Genomic DNA, 22,396 nt, shown 5'->3' with positions numbered 1-22,396 from the left:
GCCACCATGCCCGGCTGATTTTGTATTTATTTATTTATTTTTTTTGAGACAGAGTCTTGCTCTGTTGCCCAGGCTGGAGTGCAGTGGCGCGATCTCGGCTTACTACAAGCTCCGCCTCCCGGGTTCACGCCATTCTCCTGCCTCAGCCTCCCCAGTAGCTGGGACTACAGGTGCACACCACCATGCCTGTCTAATTTTTGTTGTATTTTTTAGTAGAGACAGTTTCACCGTGCTAGCCAGGATGGTCTCGATCTCTTGACCTCGTGATCCACCCGCCTCGGCCTCCCAAAGTGCTGGGATTACAGGCGTGAGCCACTGCACCTGGCCTCAAGTGCTTTTTAAAAATATCTTTATCTTCTGTATTTTGCTCAGTGGGAACCAATAGCAATTACAAGCAAGATACTAAATTTGACTTACCTTTTAGAAATTTAAATTTCTTAAGAAGATCAGCACCTACAAAAGAGTCACAGAGGTACAAAAGGAGTCCACTGAAAAACACCCCTTCACAGTTGACATTGCTGGAGTGGGGTCTGGAGCTGATATAGCATATGGCCACCTGAAATCATCAAGCAGAAATAGCATGGGCATTTCAAGAGCAAGCAAAATATCTGCAGTTCAGCAGAATGACTCAGTACCTTCCTTTTTGTCTATTTCAGGATAAGGTAAAGGAGATGAGTTTTTTCCAATGTTAACTTAAATGGCTTGGTTAGTTAAGCTTTGCAGCCTCTTTTATGTAGCGTGCCAGGTGTTAACCTGTTTAAAGCTTCTCTTATTTATTTCTCATAATAAAGGACTATTGGAGACAAATTAGTAGTAAGAAACAAGCCCTTCCATTTAAGAGTCTTTATCAAATTTAAAAAACTACCTTCCACAAAAAAAGCATACTTAGGAAAGATTAAATGTTTGGATTGCCTTATTGGTGAGAATAAAAAATATTTTTGATCAGCTTTCCATTTAGATATACTTAAATTTTCAATTGGATAGAAGCTTAAGACAGTGCATGGGCTGGGTACGGTGGCTCACGCCTGTAATCCCAGCCCTTTGGGAGGCCGAGGTGGATGGATCATTTGAGGTCAGGAGTTGGAGAGCAGCCTGTCCAACGTGGCAAAATCCCATCTCTACTAAAAAATACAAAAAAAATTTGCCAGGCATGATGGTGCACACCTGTAATCCCAGTTACTCGGTAGGCTGAGGCAGGAGAATCGCTTGAACCCTGGAGGTGGAGGTTGCAGTGAGCCGAGATTGCACTATTGCACTCCAGCCAGGGTGACAAGAATGAAACTCCATCTCAAAAAAAAAAAGACAGTGCATTAATTTAAATTTTTGGTTCTATCTGGCTTCTGTGAACAGATGATAACTGCAAAAATTACAGAGAAGTAAGTAAGATAGTTGGGAGTTAAAACAGTGGAATGGCTAAATGCATGAGCCAGTCTGCTTGGGTTCAAATACTGGTTCCTCCATTTAGTAGCCATGGAACAATGAGCAGTCTCCTTCATTTCACTATACCTCAGTTTCCTCATCTGTAGAGATAACAATAGTACTTGTTTCATAGGATGTTTTCTGAATTAAATAACTTAGTATTCAGTAAATGTTAGCTGTTAAGTATTGACATTGTGTTAATACCTAGAGCCCTGGACTCTAGGATAGGGGAATTGGAATATCTGGATCAGACATGTAAATTACATACATCTTTTACAGTACTTACATACATACTGTAAAAGATGTTATTAGATCTCGTGGGTGTGGGTTTATTTTTTTTTTTTTTTGAGATGGGGTCTCTGTCACTTAGGCTGTAATGCAGTGGCACAAATCAGATCACTGCAACCTTGAACTCCTGGGGTCACGTGATCTTCCCATCTCAGCCTTTTGAATAGCTGGGACTACAGGCATGTGCCATCATACCTGGCTAATTATTTTTATTTTTTGTAGTGACAGGGTGTTACCATGTTGTCCAGGCTGGTCTCGAACTCCTGGCCTCAAGTGATCCTCCCACCTCAGCCTCCCAAAGTGCTGGGTTATAGGCATGAGCTTCTATGCCTGGCCTTTACATTTGATGGTTTTTAAGGTTCCTTCTATTTCTAAAATTCTATAATTCATTACCCAATCTACAGTGTAGATTATTGAAACATAAAAATGGGAATGTAAAATGTTTACATTGTCAAATTTTAAAAATTAATTTCCAAACTGTATACAGTTGGACTTTAGCATTAAAAGAGTATGTGTATGGATATGTGTGTTTTTTTCAATACATACAAAGAAAAAGCCGTGGAAGGAAATGTAGTACACCAAAATGTTCTTCTGGCAGGTGACTTTACTTTCTTATGATTTTAAAACATTTTTTACAAGGAGGATGTAGTACAGTAATCATTTCTAAAGGGACAGCTCAGTTGCAGGAGCCTGGAGGTGCAAGTGGCAGTTTTAAAAAAACTAAAACGTGAAAAATTTTAGAAAGAAGTCCAAGGGGTGGGAAGTGGAGAAATGCCACCTCTAAAGGCTTCAGGTGGTACACATTTATTTGTTCAGTAATCACTGAGCTCCTCTTATGTATGTCTAAAACAATGGCTAAGACGTTGTGTGTCTTTGAAGAACTCACACTTCTATGAAGAAAAACCCACATAATTACAATATAATCTGATGAATGTTAAGAGAAGTGGGAGCAAGCAACTGCTGCCCAAAGTCACTGAGGTAGGCTTCTCAGAGGAGCTGACAGCTGAGTTGTATATTATCTGGCTCATTTGTGGAAATAAAATAGGCATGGGGAGGGCAAACTGCCATTGCATGTTGTGTGAGCCTTTGCATAAGTGAGTATGCAAAAGGGTAGAAATACAAGTTTTGATCTGTATTACTATCTTTAATAAAAGTTCTGGCAAAGGACCAGACTGGCATCTTGATTTATATTTCATGTCACAGGCTCCTTTTTTGCAAACAGCTAAAATGAGAAAGAAATGGATGGATGTAGGTAAGCACAGTATCCCCCACACCCTTTTTACCTCTGGTCCAATGTTAAGGTAGCAGTCAATGGCCAGCACAGGACTCCTGAAGTTATGGATGGCTTTGGGGAAGAGTTTATATGAGGCGTGCTGAAGGAATTTCTCCAGGAGAAACTGTGCAGGGGCTGCCAGTAGCGTGTGTTCACTGTCGGGAGCACAGATGTATTGAAGGGGCAAGATGGGTGCTAAGCTCTCTGACACCTGAAATCAGAGGCGAGATGATCATGGGAAACTTGTCTGTCACTGGATTAAACAGGTGAGGAAACACTGAATTGTATCCTAACAGTCCCCAAATAATAGCAGTAGCACAGTGAGGGGTGCTAGGTTCAAATGTATGTTAGTAAAGGGTCCTGAAAATTTTTTTCTCTTGGGAATAGTACAATAGGATTTAATGTAAGTTACACACAGCGAGGGCAGAAGAAAGCAGGCTTCTCTGAAAGTTACCACATTTAACAGGTACATTGTGAGATCCAATCGGAAGCCTTTTACAGTGTGTATGGGTTAAATCCTATCTCATCCTAACTCCACCCCACAACCCCACCAAAAAAATGGCAAAGAGGTTTCTAAGCTCCACTAGTAGCCCACATGCTGTGAATTACTAGATTCAGTAGATTTCTTAGAAAAGGGTAGTAATACAGGTTTTGATCTATATTACTGTCTTTTAAGAAACTTCTAGCAAAGGACGAGACTGGCATCTTGATTTATATTTCTCTCGTGTATTACATAAAGAATGTAAAAATGTGGTGGGGCATAGTGGCTGAGGCAGGAGAATTGCTTGAACCCGGGAGGCAGAGGTTGCAGCGAGTCGGGATCAACGCCACTGCAGTCCAGCCTGTGCGACAGAGCAAGACTCTGTCTCAGAAAAAAAGAAAGTAAAAATGTAAAGTTTGCCATCTTGAAACTAAAGCTTTGAAGGATGTGTTAAGGCTTAAATCCAAAGAAACTTAGATTTAAGGCTGACATCTAAAGTAATTTTGTTGGATTGTCAAAACAAATGTTTTGGCGCTAGATGAGTCTCAGTAACAGAAATGAGATTGAAAATTTGACATTAAGAACTCCCTAATAGCCGGATGTGGTGGCTCATGCCTGTAATCCCAGAACTTTGGGAAGCCAAGGTGGGCAGATCACTTGAGGTCAGGAGTTCAAGACCAGCCTGGCCAACATGGTGAAACCCCATCTCTACTAAAAATATAAAAATTAGCCAAGCGTGGTGGCACGGACCTCTAATCCCAGCTACTTGGGAGGCTGAGGTACGAGAATCGCTTGAACCCAGGAGGCAGAGGTTGCAGTGAGCCGAGATCACGCCACTGCTCTCCATCCAGCTTAGGGGACACACTGTCTCAAAAAAAAAAAAAAAAACAACTCCCTTGTGTTATTTCACTTTTCTAATAAAATAGAAAGTGCTTAATGCCAACATCTAATAACAAAGATAGTCATTATCATCGTGCTTATTTTCAGCACTTGAATCAAGCTTGCGGTACTCACCATGATCTTTGGTTTAATGATAAAGTCCCTTTGCCCTCCAACCTGAACATGTTTCTTCATGAGACTGAAGTTATTAAAGCGGCAGATGAGCAGGCCACTACTATTCGTTCTCAGATTAAAGTCAACATCTTCACAGAAATACCTAAATTGTAACCACAACAATAGTTTTCTTCGGCTGGCATATCTTAACCATGATAACTATACACAGAGAAATAAATGTGTGGCAAGATATTAGGAGCCTAAAATAATCAACCCTGCTTTTGTGGAGCTGGCCCTCGTAACACTGACCTGGAGAAACTCTGATTTGGGCATTACAGCCTTTAAAGGAAGGGGAAAGTGAGATGATCTTTGTCCCAGCCAAGTCACAGGTTTTAGGTATCCCTGTGCAAAAACAGGACTATATTCCTATTTGATACACTCCAGCAAAACAGGAATGCAGAGGTGCTCCCAGTTTTAAATTTCTGGCTACAAGCAGGATGAAGCCTCTGTCAAATTTAAAACAGAAGTGAAAACAGCAGCTATTCTATAACCGTAAGGTTGGCATAAGGACTTTATGGTTCCTGCCTTCTTGCTTGGCCCTCTCAGGTTTTGTAGGAACCTGGACATAATTTATTTGGGAGGCAAGGCCATGGCTACCCTGCTCATCCCCATCTGCTGCCTTTTCCCTACAGTGGGATTTCCCTGAATCCTACTAACATTCAGGAAAAGTGATTTCCTTCTGAGTCTGGAGGGTGAAGGAGGCTTAGTCTTAGATGTTTGTGGGTCCACACACTGACTTGAGTCAGTAGTTTTTGTGTCTTGAGTTCTTGTTGAATAATGAGATGGCTAAAGTGTTTTCTCTAAGCATTTCACATTGTAACCCCTGTTAAGGTCTAGGTCAGTTTGGTGATAAAGGGGCACACTTTGGGGCTTGTGATCCCCCTTTCTCCTTGCCCACATAAAGAGTCAGCTTCTCAATTGAAGACATACGAATAAAAGCATTACAGAGGCTAGAGCTGGGCAGAAGCAATCAGTAGATGCCAGGATTACCTGCATCCATGAGGCCTGACTTACCTGTTGAAGTCATACTGCACATTCTGAGTCAAGTCTATGTTGAGGAGAATGAAATCATGCACGTGACACCTAGAGAATGGGGCCTTTAGGCTCTGAGAAGTCAGCTTGCTGCTCCATTTCTGTATGCCCAAGATTGCATAGTGGACAATTTTTGGTGTGGCTTCAATGTGCTGCAAGACAGTCTTCAAGGACACATTCTTACTGGAAACTCCTACTTCCATGGGCTGGCTATGAAATATAGTTTATATAAGATGTTGATAAATATTACAGAAGAGAGGATCATTTGTGAAGTGTCTACACACTACTATATACCAGTAATACTCTCAAGGATAAAATTAACTGATTTACTTCATATTAGCAAATGGAGAAGAATGTCAAGCCCAGTTTTCACACTGCCTGTCACTATTATAAAGAAACTGCCTTTTGGGATGGGGCTTATCACTTTCGGGCAAAGAAAGAAATCCGGCCCCTGTGTCAGAGTGAACAATGAATAAAGAGTTGCCAAAGAAGAGGTAGCCGGAGGTTGGAAGCATAGAGGTATCCTTCCCAGTTCTGGTAATTGTGTATAATAAGGAATATTTGAAAATTTCACTGGCTTCAAATCCAAAATAGGAACAAGGACACAAAATCACAATGTTTGAGCTGGGAGGGGCTTAAAGGTCAGCTGGCACAGTGTCGCAATGGGAGTGCTATTGAATTTTGAGGGTTTATTGTGTTGGACTTCTTAAAAAGTTTGACATTCTCTGGTCCTCACAGATGCCCCGACCAGCACCCCCTAGCAATGTGAGGGGGCACTACCCCAGGAAGAGAACCACTGATTTTGGCCCAGGCGTAATTTTACAGGTGATGGACTTGAGATATGGAGAGGTGAGATGACTTTCCTTTTTCATACAGACAGTTAAGAAGCATGACTGCGTGTGGTGGCTAACACTTGTAATCCCAACACTTTGGGAGGCCGAGGCGGGAGGATTGCTTGAGCCCAGGAGTTCAACACCAGACTGGGCAACATCTCTACAAAAAATTATAAACAAAAAACAGAGTTGGGGCTAAAACCAGGTCTCCTGATTTGAGATGTCAGCAGTCTTTCTCTGTAAATCGTAGTGTCTCAACAGACTTTATTTTTGTTTTTTTGAGACAGAGTCTCGCTCTGTCACCCAGGTTGGAGTGCAGTGGCACAATCTCAGCTCACTGCAACCTCTGCCTCTTGGGTTCAAGTGATTCTCTTGCCTCAGCCTCCCAAGTAGCTGGGACTACAGGCATGCGCCACCAAGCTCAGCTAATTTTTGTATTTTTAGCAGAGATGGGGTTTCGCCATGTTGGCTAGGATGGTCTAGAACTCCTGGCCTTAAATGATCAGCCCGCCTTGGCCTCTCAAAGTGCTGGAATTTTACAGGCATGAGCCACCGTGCCTCGCCTCAGTAGACTTTAATAGCTAACCAATGCTGTGATCCCAGAATGGTCCAGGAATTTAATGGGCTACTGAATGTCTAAAAGATTCCTAAGTCACCACAAAATGTTCTAGTGAGGGTGGTCTCATGGTTGACTGTTTTGCTCTGGAAAGCTGTCTCTCTCTTACTTACTTCCGTATGTAACTGCAGTCAAGAAATGTATTGTCCTGTCTACAGCATTGTGTCATACGCCCCCAGAACAGCTTGGAAGTCTACCTGGATGGCTCCTGAACACTGTGAATGTTCCATAGGACACATGAGTCATCCATCATGACGATGAAAGGCCAGACACACTGGCGTTTAATGCCTAGCTCCTCCAGGCGGTTTCTCTCCAATTCTAGGTTGTGATATGATAGCTCCTTGATGAGGAACCTGGCAGCACCTGGAAGGCAACATAACCACATCTGCATATCCACACATCCTTCACTCAGGCTTGGCTGAAGCCCCACAGGCAGCTATATTCTCTCCACAGAATGCCTGTTCACATGGGAACCATGCAGGTGGGAGCCAACCAAATGTTCAGAGCAGTGGCTCTCAAACCAGTGTTACTGGGGAATCACTTTTAAATGTAGATTCTTAGAGTCCATTACTAGAGGTGCATTTGAGTAGGTATGGTGAAGGGCCAGAAACCAGAGATATCTTTGAGGATGCAAATGATATGAACCACACTTTGAAAGTATTGCAAGAATCCAGTTTCCCTCATAGGACAAAGAAATCCACATCTAGGAAATGCTGTTACTGTTTACTTCCTTGAAGCATGACAAGAGGCTCTCTCAGACTTGGAAGCAGCCACTCACATGTCCTGTACTACGGAGTTAACTGGGCTGCAGTGAGTGGGTATGCCAATTCCACTGATATGTCCCCTGCTTTAGATACTTCAAGGAAACTGACAGCAGCTTCTTTGAAGACGACGACTCTGGAAACTGGCACCCTTTCCCTAGATCTGCCTTTTGTAAGAGGCAATATGGTGTAGAGATTAAGAGAATAGACAGGAGCCAAACTGTCTGATTTTGAATCCTAATTCCACCACTTTCTAGCCATGTGACCCTGAACAAATTAAACACATTGTGCCTTGGCTTCCCCACCTCTAAGAAGGCAATAATAATGGCGATCTCATAGGGTTGCTGTATGATGCTCAGGATAGCGCCTAGCACCCTCTAAGTACTCGGTCAATGTTAGTGATTATCAAGATGATAGTCAGGAATCAGCCAAATTTTATGAGTGGGCCATCCTAAAATGAAACAAAATATAGGTGATAAATGAAAGAAAAGCTATTAAATCTATGGAAGAACCCAAAGCAGTGTGAAAAGATCAAGGGTAAAACTGGGATTTAGGAAAATCTACCTTCCAAGAACGTGTGTGTAATAGTTTGCATTCTCAACATAATAAAGGCCGTATATGAAAAGCCCGCAGCTAACATCATCATAGTCAATGGTGAAAGACTGAAAGCTTTTCCAAAACTGAGATCAGGAACAAGACAAGGATGCCACTTTTACCATTTCTATTTAACATAATATTGGAAGTCACGGCCAGAGAAATTAAGAAAAAAAAAGGCAACCAAAGAGGAAGGAAGTAAAATTATCTCTGTTCCCAGGTAACATATACATAGAAAACTAAAAATTCCACCAAAAATCCCCTTTAGAACGAATATGTGAATCCAGCAAAGATGCAGATGCAAAATCAACACCAAAATCAGTTGCATTTCTATACCTCAACCGTGAACAATCTAAAGGAAATCAAGAGTTCATTTACAATAGCATCAAAAAGAATTGAAGACTTAGGAATCAACTTAACTAAGGAGGCAAAAGACTTGTGCAGTTAAAAGTACAAAGCATTGATGAAGGAAATTAAGGAAGACACCAATAAATGGAAAGACATCCTGTGTTTATGGATTGGAAGACTTGATATTAGATATCAGTGCTACCCAAAGTGATCCACATAGCCTTAATGCAGTCCCTATCAAAATCCCAAAGACTTTGCAGAAATACAGAAATCCATCCTGCGACTCATCCAGTATCTCAGGGGACCCCAAATAGCCAAAACAATCTTGAAAGAGAGGCAAAGTTAGAGATCTCACACTTCCTGATTTCAGAACTTACTACAAAGCTACAGTAATGCAAACAGTATGGTAGTTTTGATCTGGGCCTATAGAAAGCCCAGAAATAAACCCTCTCATATATGGTCAAATGATTTTTGACAACGGTGCCAAAGCCATTCAGTGGGTAAAAGACGGTCTTGTCAACAAACACAGTTGGGGGCTGGGCATGATGTCTCACACCTGTAATCTCAGCATTTTTGGGAGACTGAGGTAGGAGGATCACTTGAGGCCAGCAGTTTGAGAGCAGCCTGAGCAACATAGACCCGTGTCTCTACAAAAAATTTAAAAATTAGCCAGGCATGGTGGCATATGCCTATAGTCCTAGCCACTCAGGAGGCTGAGGTGGGAGGATTGCTTGAGCTCAGAACTTGGAGGCTACAGTGAGCTATGGTCGTATCACTGCACACTCTAGCCTGGGTGACAGAGCAAGACCCTGTCTTAAAAGAAAAAAAAAATGGTGCTGGGAAAACCTGATAGTCACATGCAAAAGAATGAAGTTGGACCCTTACCTTAGACCCTACACAAAAATTAACTCAAAATGGATCAAAGCCTAGACATAAAAGCTAGAACTATAAATCATTTAAAAGAAAACATAGGGGAAGGCCTGTGACATTGAATTTGGCAGTGATCTCTTACATATGATATCAAAAACAAAAGCTAAGAAAAAAATAGACAAACTGGACTTAATCAAATAATAGAGTAAAAGGCAATCCATGGAATGGGAGAACATCTTTTTTTTGAGACGGAGTTTCACTCTTGTTGCCCAGTGCAGCAGTGCGATTTCAGCTTACTGCAACTTCCACCTCCCTGGTTCAAGTGATTCTCCTGTCTCAGCCTCTTGAGTAGCTGGAATTACAGGCAAGTGCCACCATGCCAGGCTAATTTTGTATTTTTAGTAGAGACGGGGTTTCTCCATGTTGGTCAGGCTGGTCTTGAACTCCCTATTTCAGGTGATCTGCCCGCCTCAGCCTCCCAAAGTGCTGGGATTACAGGTGTGAGCCACTGCACCCGGCTAGGAGAAAATCTTTACAAAGAATATATCTGATAAGGTGTTAATACCCAGAATATATTTTTTAAAAACTGCTACAACTCAACAACAACAAAATAATTCAGTTGATGTTTCAACAAAGGACTTTGGAGACAAGTCTTCAAAGAAGATATACAGATGGCTAACAAGCACACAAAAAGATGTTCAATATTACTAATCATTAGGGGAATGCAAAACAAAATCATAATGCAAAACACCTCAAAAAAAAAAAAAGTGTTGGTGAGGATGTGAAGAAATTAGAATCCCTGTGCACTGTTGGTGGGAAGGTAAAATGGTGCAAGCCACTATGGAAAACAGTATGGTGATTCTTCAGAAAGTTAAAAATAGAATTACCACATGATCTAGCAATCTGACTTCTAGATACATACCCAGAAGAATTGAAAGAAAGGTCTCAGATATTTGTATACCTGTGTTCATAAAAGCATGATGCACAACAGCCATAAGGTGGGAACAGCCCAAGTGTCCACTGACAGATGAATGGATAAACAAAATGTAGTAGATACATAAAATGGAATATTATTCAGCCTTTAAGAAGGGAAGGAATTCTAACACATGATACAACATGGATGAACCTTGAGGACATGCTAAGTGAGATAAGCCAGTCAGTCACTAAAGGACAAATACTGTACCATTCCATTGATATGAGGCACTTAGAGAAAGTAGAATGGTGGCTGCCAGGCGCTGAGGGGAGGGAGGGAATGGGGAGTTGTTTAATGGGTATAGAGTTTCTGTTTCACAAGGTGAAAAGAGTTCTGGAAATCAGTCTTAAAACAATGTGAATGTACTTAACACTTCTGAACTTTAACACTTTAGAAGTATTAAGGCAGTACTTTTTTTTTTTTTTTTTTGGAGACAGAGTTTCACTCTTGTGCAGGCTGGTGTGCAGTGGCGTGATCTTGGCTTACTGCCGCCACCACCTCCTGAGTTCAAGTGATTCTCCTGCCTCAGACTCCTGAGTAGCTGGGATTACAGGCGCACACCACCACACCCAGCTAATTTTTTTTTTTTTTGTATTTTTAGTAGAGATGGGGTTTCACCATGTTGGCCAGGCTGCTCTCAAAACTCCTGACCTCAGGTGATCCACCCACCTTGGCCTCCCAAAGTGCTGGGATTACAGGCGTAAGCTACCGCACCCGGCCAAGGCAGTAAATTTTATGTTATGTGATTTTTACCAAAAATAAAAATAATAGTTTGTATATTTCATTTGCATATGTGTGTTGGCTTCTTTCTCCCCAAATTATTGCAAAAATGGTAAAACTAGTACTAAATAGTTCGGTCAGATCTAGGATGAGAAAACTTTCTCCTAAGGATCAGGCAGGCACAGAAGAAGGTCATATTCATACAGAAAAAGGCTTCAGTTAGTATGAGTATAGGTGGTTTTGGGGAGGCTGAAGGAACAGAAATATACAGAAGCCTTAATTCACTTGATATAAAGTGATAAACACAATTATATTCAAAACAAAACCATTTTTGAAAATATTTTAAGCCCATATTAAGGCTGTTTGAAGTTGAAGGACATGAAAAGGCATAGAAAGGAACAAGAAATGGAGAGACCTAAGAAGGAAGGGAGAGGCAGAGGCTAAGTTGGGAGACAGTGGAGAAAGATGAGACCCTGGAGAGAAGAAACATGTGGGTTCAAGAAAACTACTCAGGTCTTATCTGCCTTCCAGTCCAGCTCTAGCCTGGGTGTTATTATAACTTCCCTTTAAAATGGGAACAAGCAGCTCCTGACTTGGCACTGAGGCACCGACAGAAGCAGATGGGCCAAACTGTTTAGAACTGCAGCGCAAGAAGTGTCCAGAAGAGCGCAGCTCTAAAATACTGGATTCAGTTAGAGATGTCCTGCCTGAGAAAGGAAAACGAAGGCATTCTGACATCTCCAGTCTCCACAGCTCTGTCATACATACAACAAGCACTGGCCCCCTTGAGAAATCAGAGCATTGCTCTTAAACCCCAGGAGGAAAGCAGGAGGACTTCTTTCAGGCACATTCCTGTGTCATAGGCAGTAACAATGCTTCCAGCTCCCTGGTTGTACAGCAGCCCCCTATAACTTGCTACGTGCCTTAAAGATGAGATGACCTAGGGGCCCCTCCTGATCTGGGTGAACCACTAATGCTGCCTCTCCCTTAGACCATCTTTTTTCTCATGGTTACATTCCTGCCCCAGAGTGCTCAGCTCAGGAACATTTGCAGCCTACATGGGGAGGAATCCCAAACTTTCCCAGGGTGCTCAGTACACCAGTGACTTCTTCCTTAATTACTAGTCCTCAGAGTTAATTCTGCAAAAGTGCAGATAAAGGGAAAAAGAAAACTCAAATTCAAGTAAGAGTCAAAAAGCTTTTTTTTTTTCAAAGAGTGGTGAGGAGGGCAGGACAATTTCTAGAGGCAGGGGAATCTGAAAGGGGAATGGAGCTCAGTTTATCTTCGAAGCCCTTCTCCCCATCCCAGGGGGGCCCCTTACCCACGCCTGCATTATTGAACATGCCGGGAAGCACTAGCATGATGTGGTTGGGCCAGTACTTGCGGTACAGAGGCATCTCATACTCTTTGACCACCAGGAGGTGAAGGTGGCTGATGCCCTCCATGGCGTGGAAAAGGTTTAGGAGTCCGTGCTCATGTCGACCACTGGAAGGAGTGAAAATTGGGCTCTTGACTGCATTCAAATTCTGCTGAAAGGGAAAAATACAGACCACAAGGGGAAATTAAAGCCTCTAGATTGAGGATGCTTAAAGAACTAGGTCTGGTGCCTGGCAGTCCAGATGCTCTCACCCACCTTGTCTGAAACCAGGGGCAGCCGCATGCTCTCCAGGTGCTTGCCCTGCTTGCTGAAGACAAAATGACTCTCTTTGGATTTGGGAATGATGAAATAGAGCTGAACCTCTTCTCCCAGCATAGAAGAAGAGAATGTGAAGGCATGAAGGGTGGAGTCAGACATCTACATTTGCAAAGAAGAAAGGGAGGGAACATAAGTAAGCCCAGTTTCCAAACTTCAGGCCACTCCTTCAGGTTGTTATTAAGAGATGGAAACTAACATGAACTGGTAAGTGCCACCAGAGCAGGCTGTGAGCAGCCACTTCTAAAAGGTTGATAAGGCAAACACTTCATTTAGGAGCTGCCACTGACATGACAGCCCGCCATCTTGCACCTGCATAGCCTCAGTGGGAGAAGTACTTGTTGCCTGGCACTGCATTCTTTATGCTCTCAGAGCCATAGCTGCTCCATCTTGTGCAGAGGTCAGATATATCTGTGGGATGTCCTGCTCTGTATGCATTCCCAAAGGTCCCCTGTTAATTGGAGGGAAACACTTCTGCTCTATGTGGGTCAGATCAAATGAATATCAGCTTTCTAAATATCAGGTTTGACATTAAAATGCCTCTCCAGCCCCATCTTTCCGGGCTACAGTGGATGCTGAAGAGGTTCAATCATTTAGCCCAGAACTCTGGTTTCAGAAAACAGACTATTTGACTCACTGAAGCCAAATATAAATCTGACCTACATTTAAAGTGCTGCAGAGTTCACATTTTTTCAGAAACCTATCTCAGTGAATAATTATATAATAGGTCTTTTCACGCTTTTAATGTGGATAAGATTTGGCTTAATAAAAGGATACCATAAATTTTTATCAGCAACTAGAATCGAAGTAGGTTTCCCAATGGTTTTAACCAAAAGACTATATTTCATAGAAAAATAACATTACACTTCTTCCCTTAATTCTAGTTTATTCTGCCTCAGAAATGTGGGAATATACTACTTAGTACTGTAGTCACACAGAAACTTTATGAATAGAGGGTTTCTAATAAAGAGATTTTCTAAAAACCTATAATCTGTAGACCAGGGGACTTGGGTCTTCTATATTCTATAAAGCTTTTATGAGCTTATTTCAAATCAGCCCACCAAAAGTTTTCAGTAACACCAAGAAAACAAATGGGATATAAAAGGTCACTTGTATTAGAAGGGCAGAATGATTCGATCAGTTTTTTAAAGTATATCCTTTCTAGTACTTATTTGTATTTCAGGATGAGATGTGGGAAAAGGGTGACAACCTGGCCCTGAAGAGCAGAAACAGGTTTAGGGGAGTCAGTATGGCCTACCAGAAGCAGGAGTTGTTTCTGTGTGTTCAGAGCCAAGTCATAAAAATAAAGATGAATTTGGAGAAGTAAGCTCTGGATATTACTATCATTTGTTGCCTTTCCATCTTTTGTGCTTAAAGATGCACTGGCCAAAAAGAAGCCACATACTAAGGGTTATTGGCCCATGTTCTTCATTCCTATGTCTCAGTTCTCACTGCATAAAACAAACCGACTCCACTGGCCAAGCCACCCCACGCAGGTGTGAGAATATGACTAGGTTGGTGCAAATCAACAGACTTGTTAGAATCACAGCTCAAAGGGCACACCCTGTGGATCTGAGATAATAGTGCCATTTTAGTCAGTGATCCAAAGGGAAGAGGGGGAAACCCTTTTATCAAATATACTGTAATATGTGGATTGCAAATAAACATCTCAGCTACTCCCTAACCTAAACATGACACGTGTAACCATCTGAAGAAGTAATTCAAGACACTAAAACTAAGCTGCCTCCTCTCCCTCCCACAATCCAAATAAACCCAACATTCATTTAATTATCGCTTCATGCATTGCGCTTTTTTTTCTTTTTTTGAGATGGAGTCCCACTCTGTCATCCAGGCTGGAGTGCAGTGGCGTGGTCTCGGCTCACTGCAACCTCTACCTTCCAGGTTCAAGCGTTTCTCCTGCCTCAGCCTCCTGAGTAGCTGGGATTACAGGCATGTGCCACCACACCCGGCTAATTTTTTGTATTTTTAGTAGAGACGGGGTTTCACCATGTTGCAGGATGATCACAAACTTCTGACCTCAGGTGATCCACCCGCCTCGGCCTCCCACAGTGCTGGGATTACAGGGTGAGCCACTGCACCCAGCCTTCATGCATTTTTCTCACCAATGAGTGGCTCCTCCTTATGAGTAAACTATCCTTTACCAGAGGCCTGAAACTAGGGGCCTTATTTTTCATCCCTCCACCCCCCATCCTTACATACAAAATCCATACTGGGTGACAGAGGGCGAGGGCGAAGGTGGGATGGTACCTGGGAGGCAGAAGTGAAGTCCATGTACTGGCGGCACTGTTCACAGTGGTGAAAGGTGTTATAGGCTGCATATTTGGTCAGCATTATGGACACAGTTTCCCGTTTCCTGGGCTCTTCAACTTTGGATTCCTTTATCACTTCTGTGTATAAAGGGGCAAAAAGCCATCCCATGAGATAACACGTTTTCCCTATGCCTGGAAAGAAAAGTCCCCTTTTCCCCAAAATGACTTTTCCATGTATTCTGTAATTTATGCCCTAAGAAACAGTTATGAAAATTTAAAAAATGATGCGCATAAGAGCGAAAGAAAAGTGAGATGTAATAGGCGCCCTGAGTTAGTGTCCCCTTGACCCGGAGAGGAGGTGAACTTGGCTGATTGCACTGACCTTGTTTGACCCCTGCCAGCTTCTCAGTATACACCAGGCTCATCAAACTGTACTTGGGGTCATGCACACTGACATCAAAAGGCATTTTACTGAAGCTCTCGATGTCAGGCCAGGGCTCTCCCTCTGACTGGCTCACTTCACTGCTTTCACTGTGATCTAGGACAAGAAGGAAGTGTGCAGAGCAGGTGACTGGCCTCCCTTTTCCCCATGTGTCAGAGAGAATGGCTTTTATGGGATGTAGAGCCCGGATGGGTGGACAAACGCATTTCTGAAAAATGAGCTCCCCTATCCCAGTAGAGGAGGCAGAATTGTTCACACCCATGCTGAGAGGAACATTTGCCCTCACTGGCCCCCAGCATTCGTCTCTGCAGACCCAATTCACAAACTCTGGCATCTGTAAGATAAACTAGTCTCCACCAGGCCAAATTTCCTTAAAAGTTTAATTTTGGATGATCTTATTTCTGTCTTGAGATTTTAACTGTGGGGTGTTAATATACTGACACCCAAGAGATTTTAGGATGCACTGAGCAAGATTCCCAATGTCTTCCGCACGTTAGAATCAGCTGGGGAGCTGGTAAAAATTTCCACACTCAGGCCACACATCCCAGAAATAGTTCAGTCAGAATGTCTGACTGCCCAGGATCCAGTCATATTGTTTAAGGCTCCTCAGAGTGTTCCAATGTGTAGTCACGGTTGAGAGCCAGTAGACCTGGGTGTGAATCCTGGCCCTGCCCCTTACAACGTCACACCTTCAGGCACTGTACTTAACCCTGAGTCCCCAAATTATTGTAAGCATTAATGCAGCCTCAACCACCTGGGATCAAATGATCCTCCCACCTCAGCCTCCTGAGTAGCTGGGACTACAGGCACGTGCCACCATGCCCAGCTAACGTTTTTGTAGAGGCAGGGTCTTACTGTATTGCCTAGGCTGGTCTTGAACTGCTGGGCTCAAGCGATCATCCTGCCTCAGCCTCCCAAAGTGCTGGGACTGCAGGTGTGAGCCACCATACCAGACCATTTTCTTTTTGTTTTTGGAGACAGGGTCTCACTCTGTCACTCAGGCTAGAATGCAGTGACGCAATTTAAGCTCCCTGCAACCTTGAACTCCTGGGCTCAAGGAATCCTCCCACTGCAGCTTCCTGAGTAGCTAGGATTGCAGGCGTGTACCATCACACCTGGCTAGAGTTTTAAAATTTTTGTGAGAGATGGGGTCTCCCTGCTGCTCAGGCTGATCTCAGACGTCTAGCCTCACCTCTACTAAAAATACAAAAATTAGCTGGGCATGATGGCGTGAGCCTGTAATCCCAGCTACACAGGAGGCTGAGGCAGGAGAATTGCTTGAACCCAGGAGGCAGAGGTTGCAGTGAGCCGAGATCACACCACTGCACTTCAGCCTGGACGACAGAAACTCCATCTTAAAATATATGTGTGTGTGTATATATATATATATATATATATATATATATATATATATAAAATAAAATGTATAAGATGAAAAAGTAGCTTAAGATAACTTTCAAAGGGAGAAAAGAAACTTTCCAAAAAAGGCTAAAGATAGGAGGTACAGCTAATATCTTTTTAACACATATAATACATTTATTTTTATATCCCTGAACTAAAGTCTGCACTTTCAAGCCTAGTTTCGTTTTTAAAAAGGTGTCATTGTGCCTCTTGAGAGCACTGTTGCATTAACCTGCACTAAAATGAGGGAGAAGGAAGAAAGCCAAACTAACAGTGTTTCTTACTACAAAGGTCAAACAGGCTGTAACAGACTCTCACAGCTCACCGGCACAGAGTAAGAGTCAAGATCACTGTAGCATGATCTGAGGAAAAAAATCAAAGGCATCACTCTGTTGTGGTGCCAGCGAACCTGGCAGGAGAGCTGGCAGAAGGGCAGGCCTCGATGCCCGGTCTGCTTGGCTCTGGCTTTGCCCTTCTGGCTCAGCTCCTTCCGGGGGCCTTGGGGTGTTTTGAGGCCAACCTGGTGGGCCCGACGATCTAGTGCAGCTTAGCTGGGAAAAAAAACAAGGAGATGTAGATGGGAAGATGAATTCATGTGTGTGTGTCTAAAATCATGGATGTGAATTGATGAGAAATGGAAACAGGCCTGAAGCCATAAAAAGTGGTTAAATATGGCTGATTTTACCTACTCTTGCTCGGCACTAAACTAATTTCTTGGGCTGGTCATGGAACAGGTTCAACTATTTAGGTAAAACAAGTGAGGTGAGATCTCCAAGAGCTAATTTGGTAGACGATGCCAAGGGCTTTCCCTATTCCAGACTCATCTTGGAGAGGCTTGAGAAGAACTTCCACCTGGTTGCCTCTACTTCCCACAGTTCCCTGCCAGCACAGTCAAATTGGCGGGAGGTCTGAAGCCACAGTTTTGAGCCACACTATTCTTCTTCTTCTTCTTTTTTTTTTTTTTTTTTTTTGAGACAGAGTCTCGCTCTGTCGTCCAGGCTGGAGTGCAGTGGCGTGATCTCAACTCACTGCAAACTCCGCCCCTCCCAGGTTCAAACAATTCTGTGCCTCAGCCTCCCAAGTAGCTGGGATTACAGGCACCCACCATCACCCCCGGCTAATTTTTGTATTTTTAGTAGAGATGGGGTTTCACCATGTTGGTCTCGAACTCCTGACCTCAGGTAATCCGCCCGCCTCGGCCTCCCAAAGTGCTGGGATTACAGGCGGGAGCTACTGCACTGTGCCAGTGCCGAGCCAAGCCACACTGCTCTTAGCGGCAGAGTGGAATCATCTCCCTGGTGCCAGCTGGGGAAGACAGCTGGAGTGGTCTTGGTGTGCCCACTGGCTTCCACAGCCCTATCAAGCACCTGCCCTTGTGTCTTAGTGCCGATGTTTTGTTCGTAGTGCCAGCGTTCAGTTCTACACATAGAAGTTTTCATCTCATTATAGTAATCCTGTGCCTTCACTCAGAGCCTATGGGTAAAATATAAGACATACTCTGACCAATCAACAAAGGACTAGTATCCAGAATACAAATATGCCCTGGATCCTTAAGCAGTTGAATACTACAACTCGAATTTTACAACAGTTAACCATCTAGGCAATTAATCTACCTAAAAAGCCTTTATAAAATACCTTTTTTTTGCAGCCATAAAAAAGAATGAGTTCATGTCCTTTGCAGGGACATGGATGAAACTGGAAGCCATCATTCTCAGCAAACTAACACAGGAACAGAAAATCAAACACAGCATGTTCTCACTCATAAGTGGGAGGTGAACAATGAGAACACATGGACACAGGATGGGAACATCACACACACACACAGGATGGGTGAGGGGCAAGAGGAGGGAGAGCATTAGGACAAATATCTAATGCACGCGGGGCTTAAAACATTGATGAAGGGTTGGTAGGTAGGTGCAGCAAACCACCATGGCACACGTATACAGCTGTGTAACAAACTTGCACATTCAGCACATGTATCCCAGAACTTAAATTAAAAAAAAAAAAAACCCAAAAACCAAAACGCCTTTTTGCCCAGCACCTCGCGGGACATTGTAGAGAGGAGGCTAAAAGTAGAATACACCATCCCTGACCTCAATGAGCTAAAAAAGGCTACAGTTTACTCAGAACTGTTTGCTGGGCACATTCTTTTAATTTCTTTTTTTTTGAGACAAAGTCTCACTCCATCACCTAGGATGGAGTGCAGTGACCTGATCTTGGCTCACTGCAACCCGCCTCCTGGGTTCAAGTGATTCTCCTGCCTCAGCCTCCTGAGTAACTGGAATTACAGGTGTGCATCACCATGCTTGGCTAATTTTTGTATTTTCAGTAGAGATGGGGTTTCACCATGTTGCCCAGGCTGGTCTTGAACTCCCCATCTCAGGTGATCCGCCCGCCTCGGCCTCCCAAAGTGCTGAGATTACAGGCGTGAGCCGCCATGCCCGGCCTTGGGCACATTATCTTTAGCCTCCCAATAACTGCAGGTTAGGCACTGTAGAAATCCCAGAAGCCAAAAGCAAGTTCCCGGGATTTGCAGTTCAATGTCTTTGTCTCTTGCCTCTCTGCCCACTCCCTGGGCTCAGCACTCACCGGTGTTGATCTCCTCCTCATCATACACATCCACCTCCAGGAGCCTGATGAGCATGCGGAAGAGGATCCTGAGGAACTGTAAATAGGAGCCCGTCTTTCCCACCTAACGGAAAGATTTTTAATTGGGGAGGAGTGGAGGCAGGAAAGAGTGGGGAGGAAAAGAGAAAAGAGATTTTACACCTTGGCTCTGCAGTGTCTCCTGCCTGAGAAGCCTGAATGAGGTCCTCACTGCTCTGTCACACCTGCTCCACCCCCAGGAGGTTCTCTGGCTTCTACTTCTTGAGGAAGACGTGCCAACCCCAGCCTAAGAAACGGCCCCGGCTGGCTTGGCCCTACCTGTGGGGGCCCTGTCAGCAGGAGCCGCCGGGGGTGGAAGTTTCGGGTGCCAGAGGCCGGGTCCAGCTGGTTGCTGTAGTCGGCGTGGTGCTGCCGGGCCGAGGTCCACTGCCTGTAGTAGAGGGACTGCTCCTCACTGCTCATGTCCTTGCTCAGGAGCGGCCGCAGGGAGCTCACCCAGGCCACGTCGGCGTGGGGCAGCAGGGACGAGGAGGATGGCAGCTTGCCACTCTTCTGGGAGCCCAGGAGGCTGTAGGCCGCTTTGGATAGGATCACCACTGGTGGCAGGGCTGCATGTGGGCCCCGGCAGCCTCTGATGGGCTGTCCCGGCCATGGGAGGGTCCTGGGTCCTGAGGACGACGATGATGGCTTGGAGGTGGTGCTGCTCGCCATCTGGGGGCCCAGGGAGTCACACTCCTGCTTCAGAGTCTCCCCGGCTCCAGCTCCAGCTGAGCTGGCGGAGACCCCTTCATCCAGCCCCAAGCTGGTGGCTGGGCTCTGAAAGCTGGGGGTCAGGGACGGCTTCTGGGACTTGTCAGCTGTGCTGGAAGAGCTCACTCCATTCTCCATGATGGAACCTGTGAGAGAACAGACAGAACCCACCCCACAGCAGCCCTGTTACTGATCTAAGGTGTGGAAGGAGGCAAAGGCCAGGAAAGCAGCGGACACTGGGCTCGGCTCCGCAGCTGCAGACCCTGAGCAAGAAGTCTTCTCTTTGCCGCTCTCCACGCTGCTCCGTGTTGCTTCCTTGCCCTGGCTTCTCAGTGGGTTTGGCCAATGGCAGCCACCAGAAGGAGATGGGGTGCTTCTTCCCTGGCTTCCCCCTGCATGGTCTCCAGGGGTGAACCACCTTTCTCTACTGTGGGCTGCGGCTCAGGTCTGGAGAGGTGCTCCCACCCCTCCCTGTGTCAGGCCCACGGTGGCCAGGGCTCCCTGGGGTTAACCACCCCCCGGCACAGCACACCTCTTGCTCCTTTTCCAAGTTCTGTTCACATCTTAGTAAACAGTCCCTCTACTAAACTCTCCTCAAATGACCTGGTTTGGGTCTGCCCTCTGATTCCTCCCAGGACCCCACCCAACACAGGCTCCACATTCAAGTCCTGTCCTGGCAGAACTGGCTTCCTTCTAGGGGCTGAGGGCCTCATGCCTCTGGCTTCAGATCAGGTCCCCGGACTGCAACCCCTGCCATGGACTCCGAAGCTAGGGTGGGGGATGCCCTGCGCGAAGCGGGACGTAGGCACATGCGACTCCAAGGCCGGTGGCTTTTCCCTAAAGTAGCCCCACACATTTGACCAGTTCCTTTCAAGTGTGTTTGTCCTCCTAATAGACCAGCCACTCTTTGGTTTAAAGACAAAGCAAAAGCTCAACTAAAGGCCCTCTCTGAGCTCAGCTTGTTGCTGCCCAGACATGGAGGTCGAATCGCAACCTTGGGAGATCCTGAATGAACAGCCATCAACAAGACATGATTAAAACCCACCCCTTCACTTGCTCAGCTGCCTGTGTCCCTCTGCCTTGGGGGAGAGCTTGCCTTCTCCCCGCAGCACTGTGCGTTCTGGGCAGTGAACCTCCCCGTCACCCTCTGAGTCAGCCATGGCTGGGGTCCCTGTGCTCCGTGTTGTGAGCGTGGTCTGTAGGGAGGGACACAGTAGCCAAGGGCAAACCACCTTTGTGAGTTCAGCAGAGCAAAGCCAGGGAAGCGCTCACTTTGTGGGGCAGCTCAAGTGAGGGAGAGGAAGGAGTGGGATGCAAGAACCACAGGAAGGAAGACAGGCTGCGCTCCTCCTCCTCATGCTGGTATCCAAAAGCTTCCAGATGTTATCCCCCACCCCCCTTCTGTGAACTTTTACTATCCTTCAAACTCCTTGACTCTATTCTGAAACTGCTCTCAGAGAGAAAATTGGGGAGCCTGTTGCAGTGGGGTTGAGGCAGGTAGAGTGGTCCACACGGTCAGCCCTAACCCCTGGCTGGGCGAGCAGGGCAGCTCCAGCAACTCCAGGCTGAGGGTCACTATCAACAGCAAACCCCACAGACCCCTCCTCTTTCATTCCTGCCCAGAGCCATCCAGCAGCTGCTGCCAGAATGGACAGGAAGACCAGTGCTGCTTTTGGACAAAATTATGGTGTGTTCGCATGTATGTGTCAGAGTGATGGAAGGATCTCAATGATAGTTCAAAAAAAGGGTGAGGGGCTGGGCGCAGTGGCTCACGTCTGTAATCCCAGCACTTTGGGAGGCTGAGGCGGGTGGATCACCTGAGGTCAGGGGTTCGAGACCAGCCTGGCCAACATGGTGAAACCTCATCTCTACTAAAAATACAAAAGTTAGCTGGGCATGGTGGCAGGCGCCTGTAATCCCAGCCACTCAGGAGGCTGAGGCAGGAGAATCGCTTGAACCCGGGAGCTGGCGG

General features: G+C 45.0%; 1 protein-coding gene across 6 annotated transcripts in view; it reads right to left on the bottom strand.

Annotated features, from left to right (window-relative positions):
• GREB1L (GREB1 like retinoic acid receptor coactivator) overlaps window positions 1–22,396 on the bottom strand; it is a 287,870-nt gene that overhangs the window by 4,355 nt on the left and 261,119 nt on the right. For 4 of the 6 annotated variants that reach the window (XM_063653474.1, XM_063653473.1, XM_063653475.1 and 1 more), the window contains 11 exons: window positions 19,993–20,570; window positions 19,657–19,759; window positions 15,607–15,762; window positions 15,223–15,362; window positions 12,895–13,056; window positions 12,583–12,790; window positions 7,193–7,358; window positions 5,529–5,756; window positions 4,476–4,617; window positions 2,991–3,191; window positions 418–556 (listed from right to left, as the gene is read on the bottom strand). In XM_063653474.1, coding sequence (XP_063509544.1) covers window positions 418–556; window positions 2,991–3,191; window positions 4,476–4,617; window positions 5,529–5,756; window positions 7,193–7,358; window positions 12,583–12,790; window positions 12,895–13,056; window positions 15,223–15,362; window positions 15,607–15,762; window positions 19,657–19,759; window positions 19,993–20,570 — 2,223 coding nt within the window. The remainder of the gene's footprint in view (window positions 1–417; window positions 557–2,990; window positions 3,192–4,475; window positions 4,618–5,528; window positions 5,757–7,192; window positions 7,359–12,582; window positions 12,791–12,894; window positions 13,057–15,222; window positions 15,363–15,606; window positions 15,763–19,656; window positions 19,760–19,992; window positions 20,571–22,396) is intronic. The other 2 variants (XM_054460340.2, XM_054460342.2) reach the window with 1 other exon arrangement.

This window comes from Pongo pygmaeus, chromosome 17, assembly GCF_028885625.2.
Source record: "Pongo pygmaeus isolate AG05252 chromosome 17, NHGRI_mPonPyg2-v2.0_pri, whole genome shotgun sequence".
In the NCBI taxonomy this organism is placed as follows: domain Eukaryota; kingdom Metazoa; phylum Chordata; class Mammalia; order Primates; family Hominidae; genus Pongo; species Pongo pygmaeus.
Note: the sequence above shows the minus strand (reverse complement) of the source record. Positions and strands in the feature narration are given on the sequence as shown.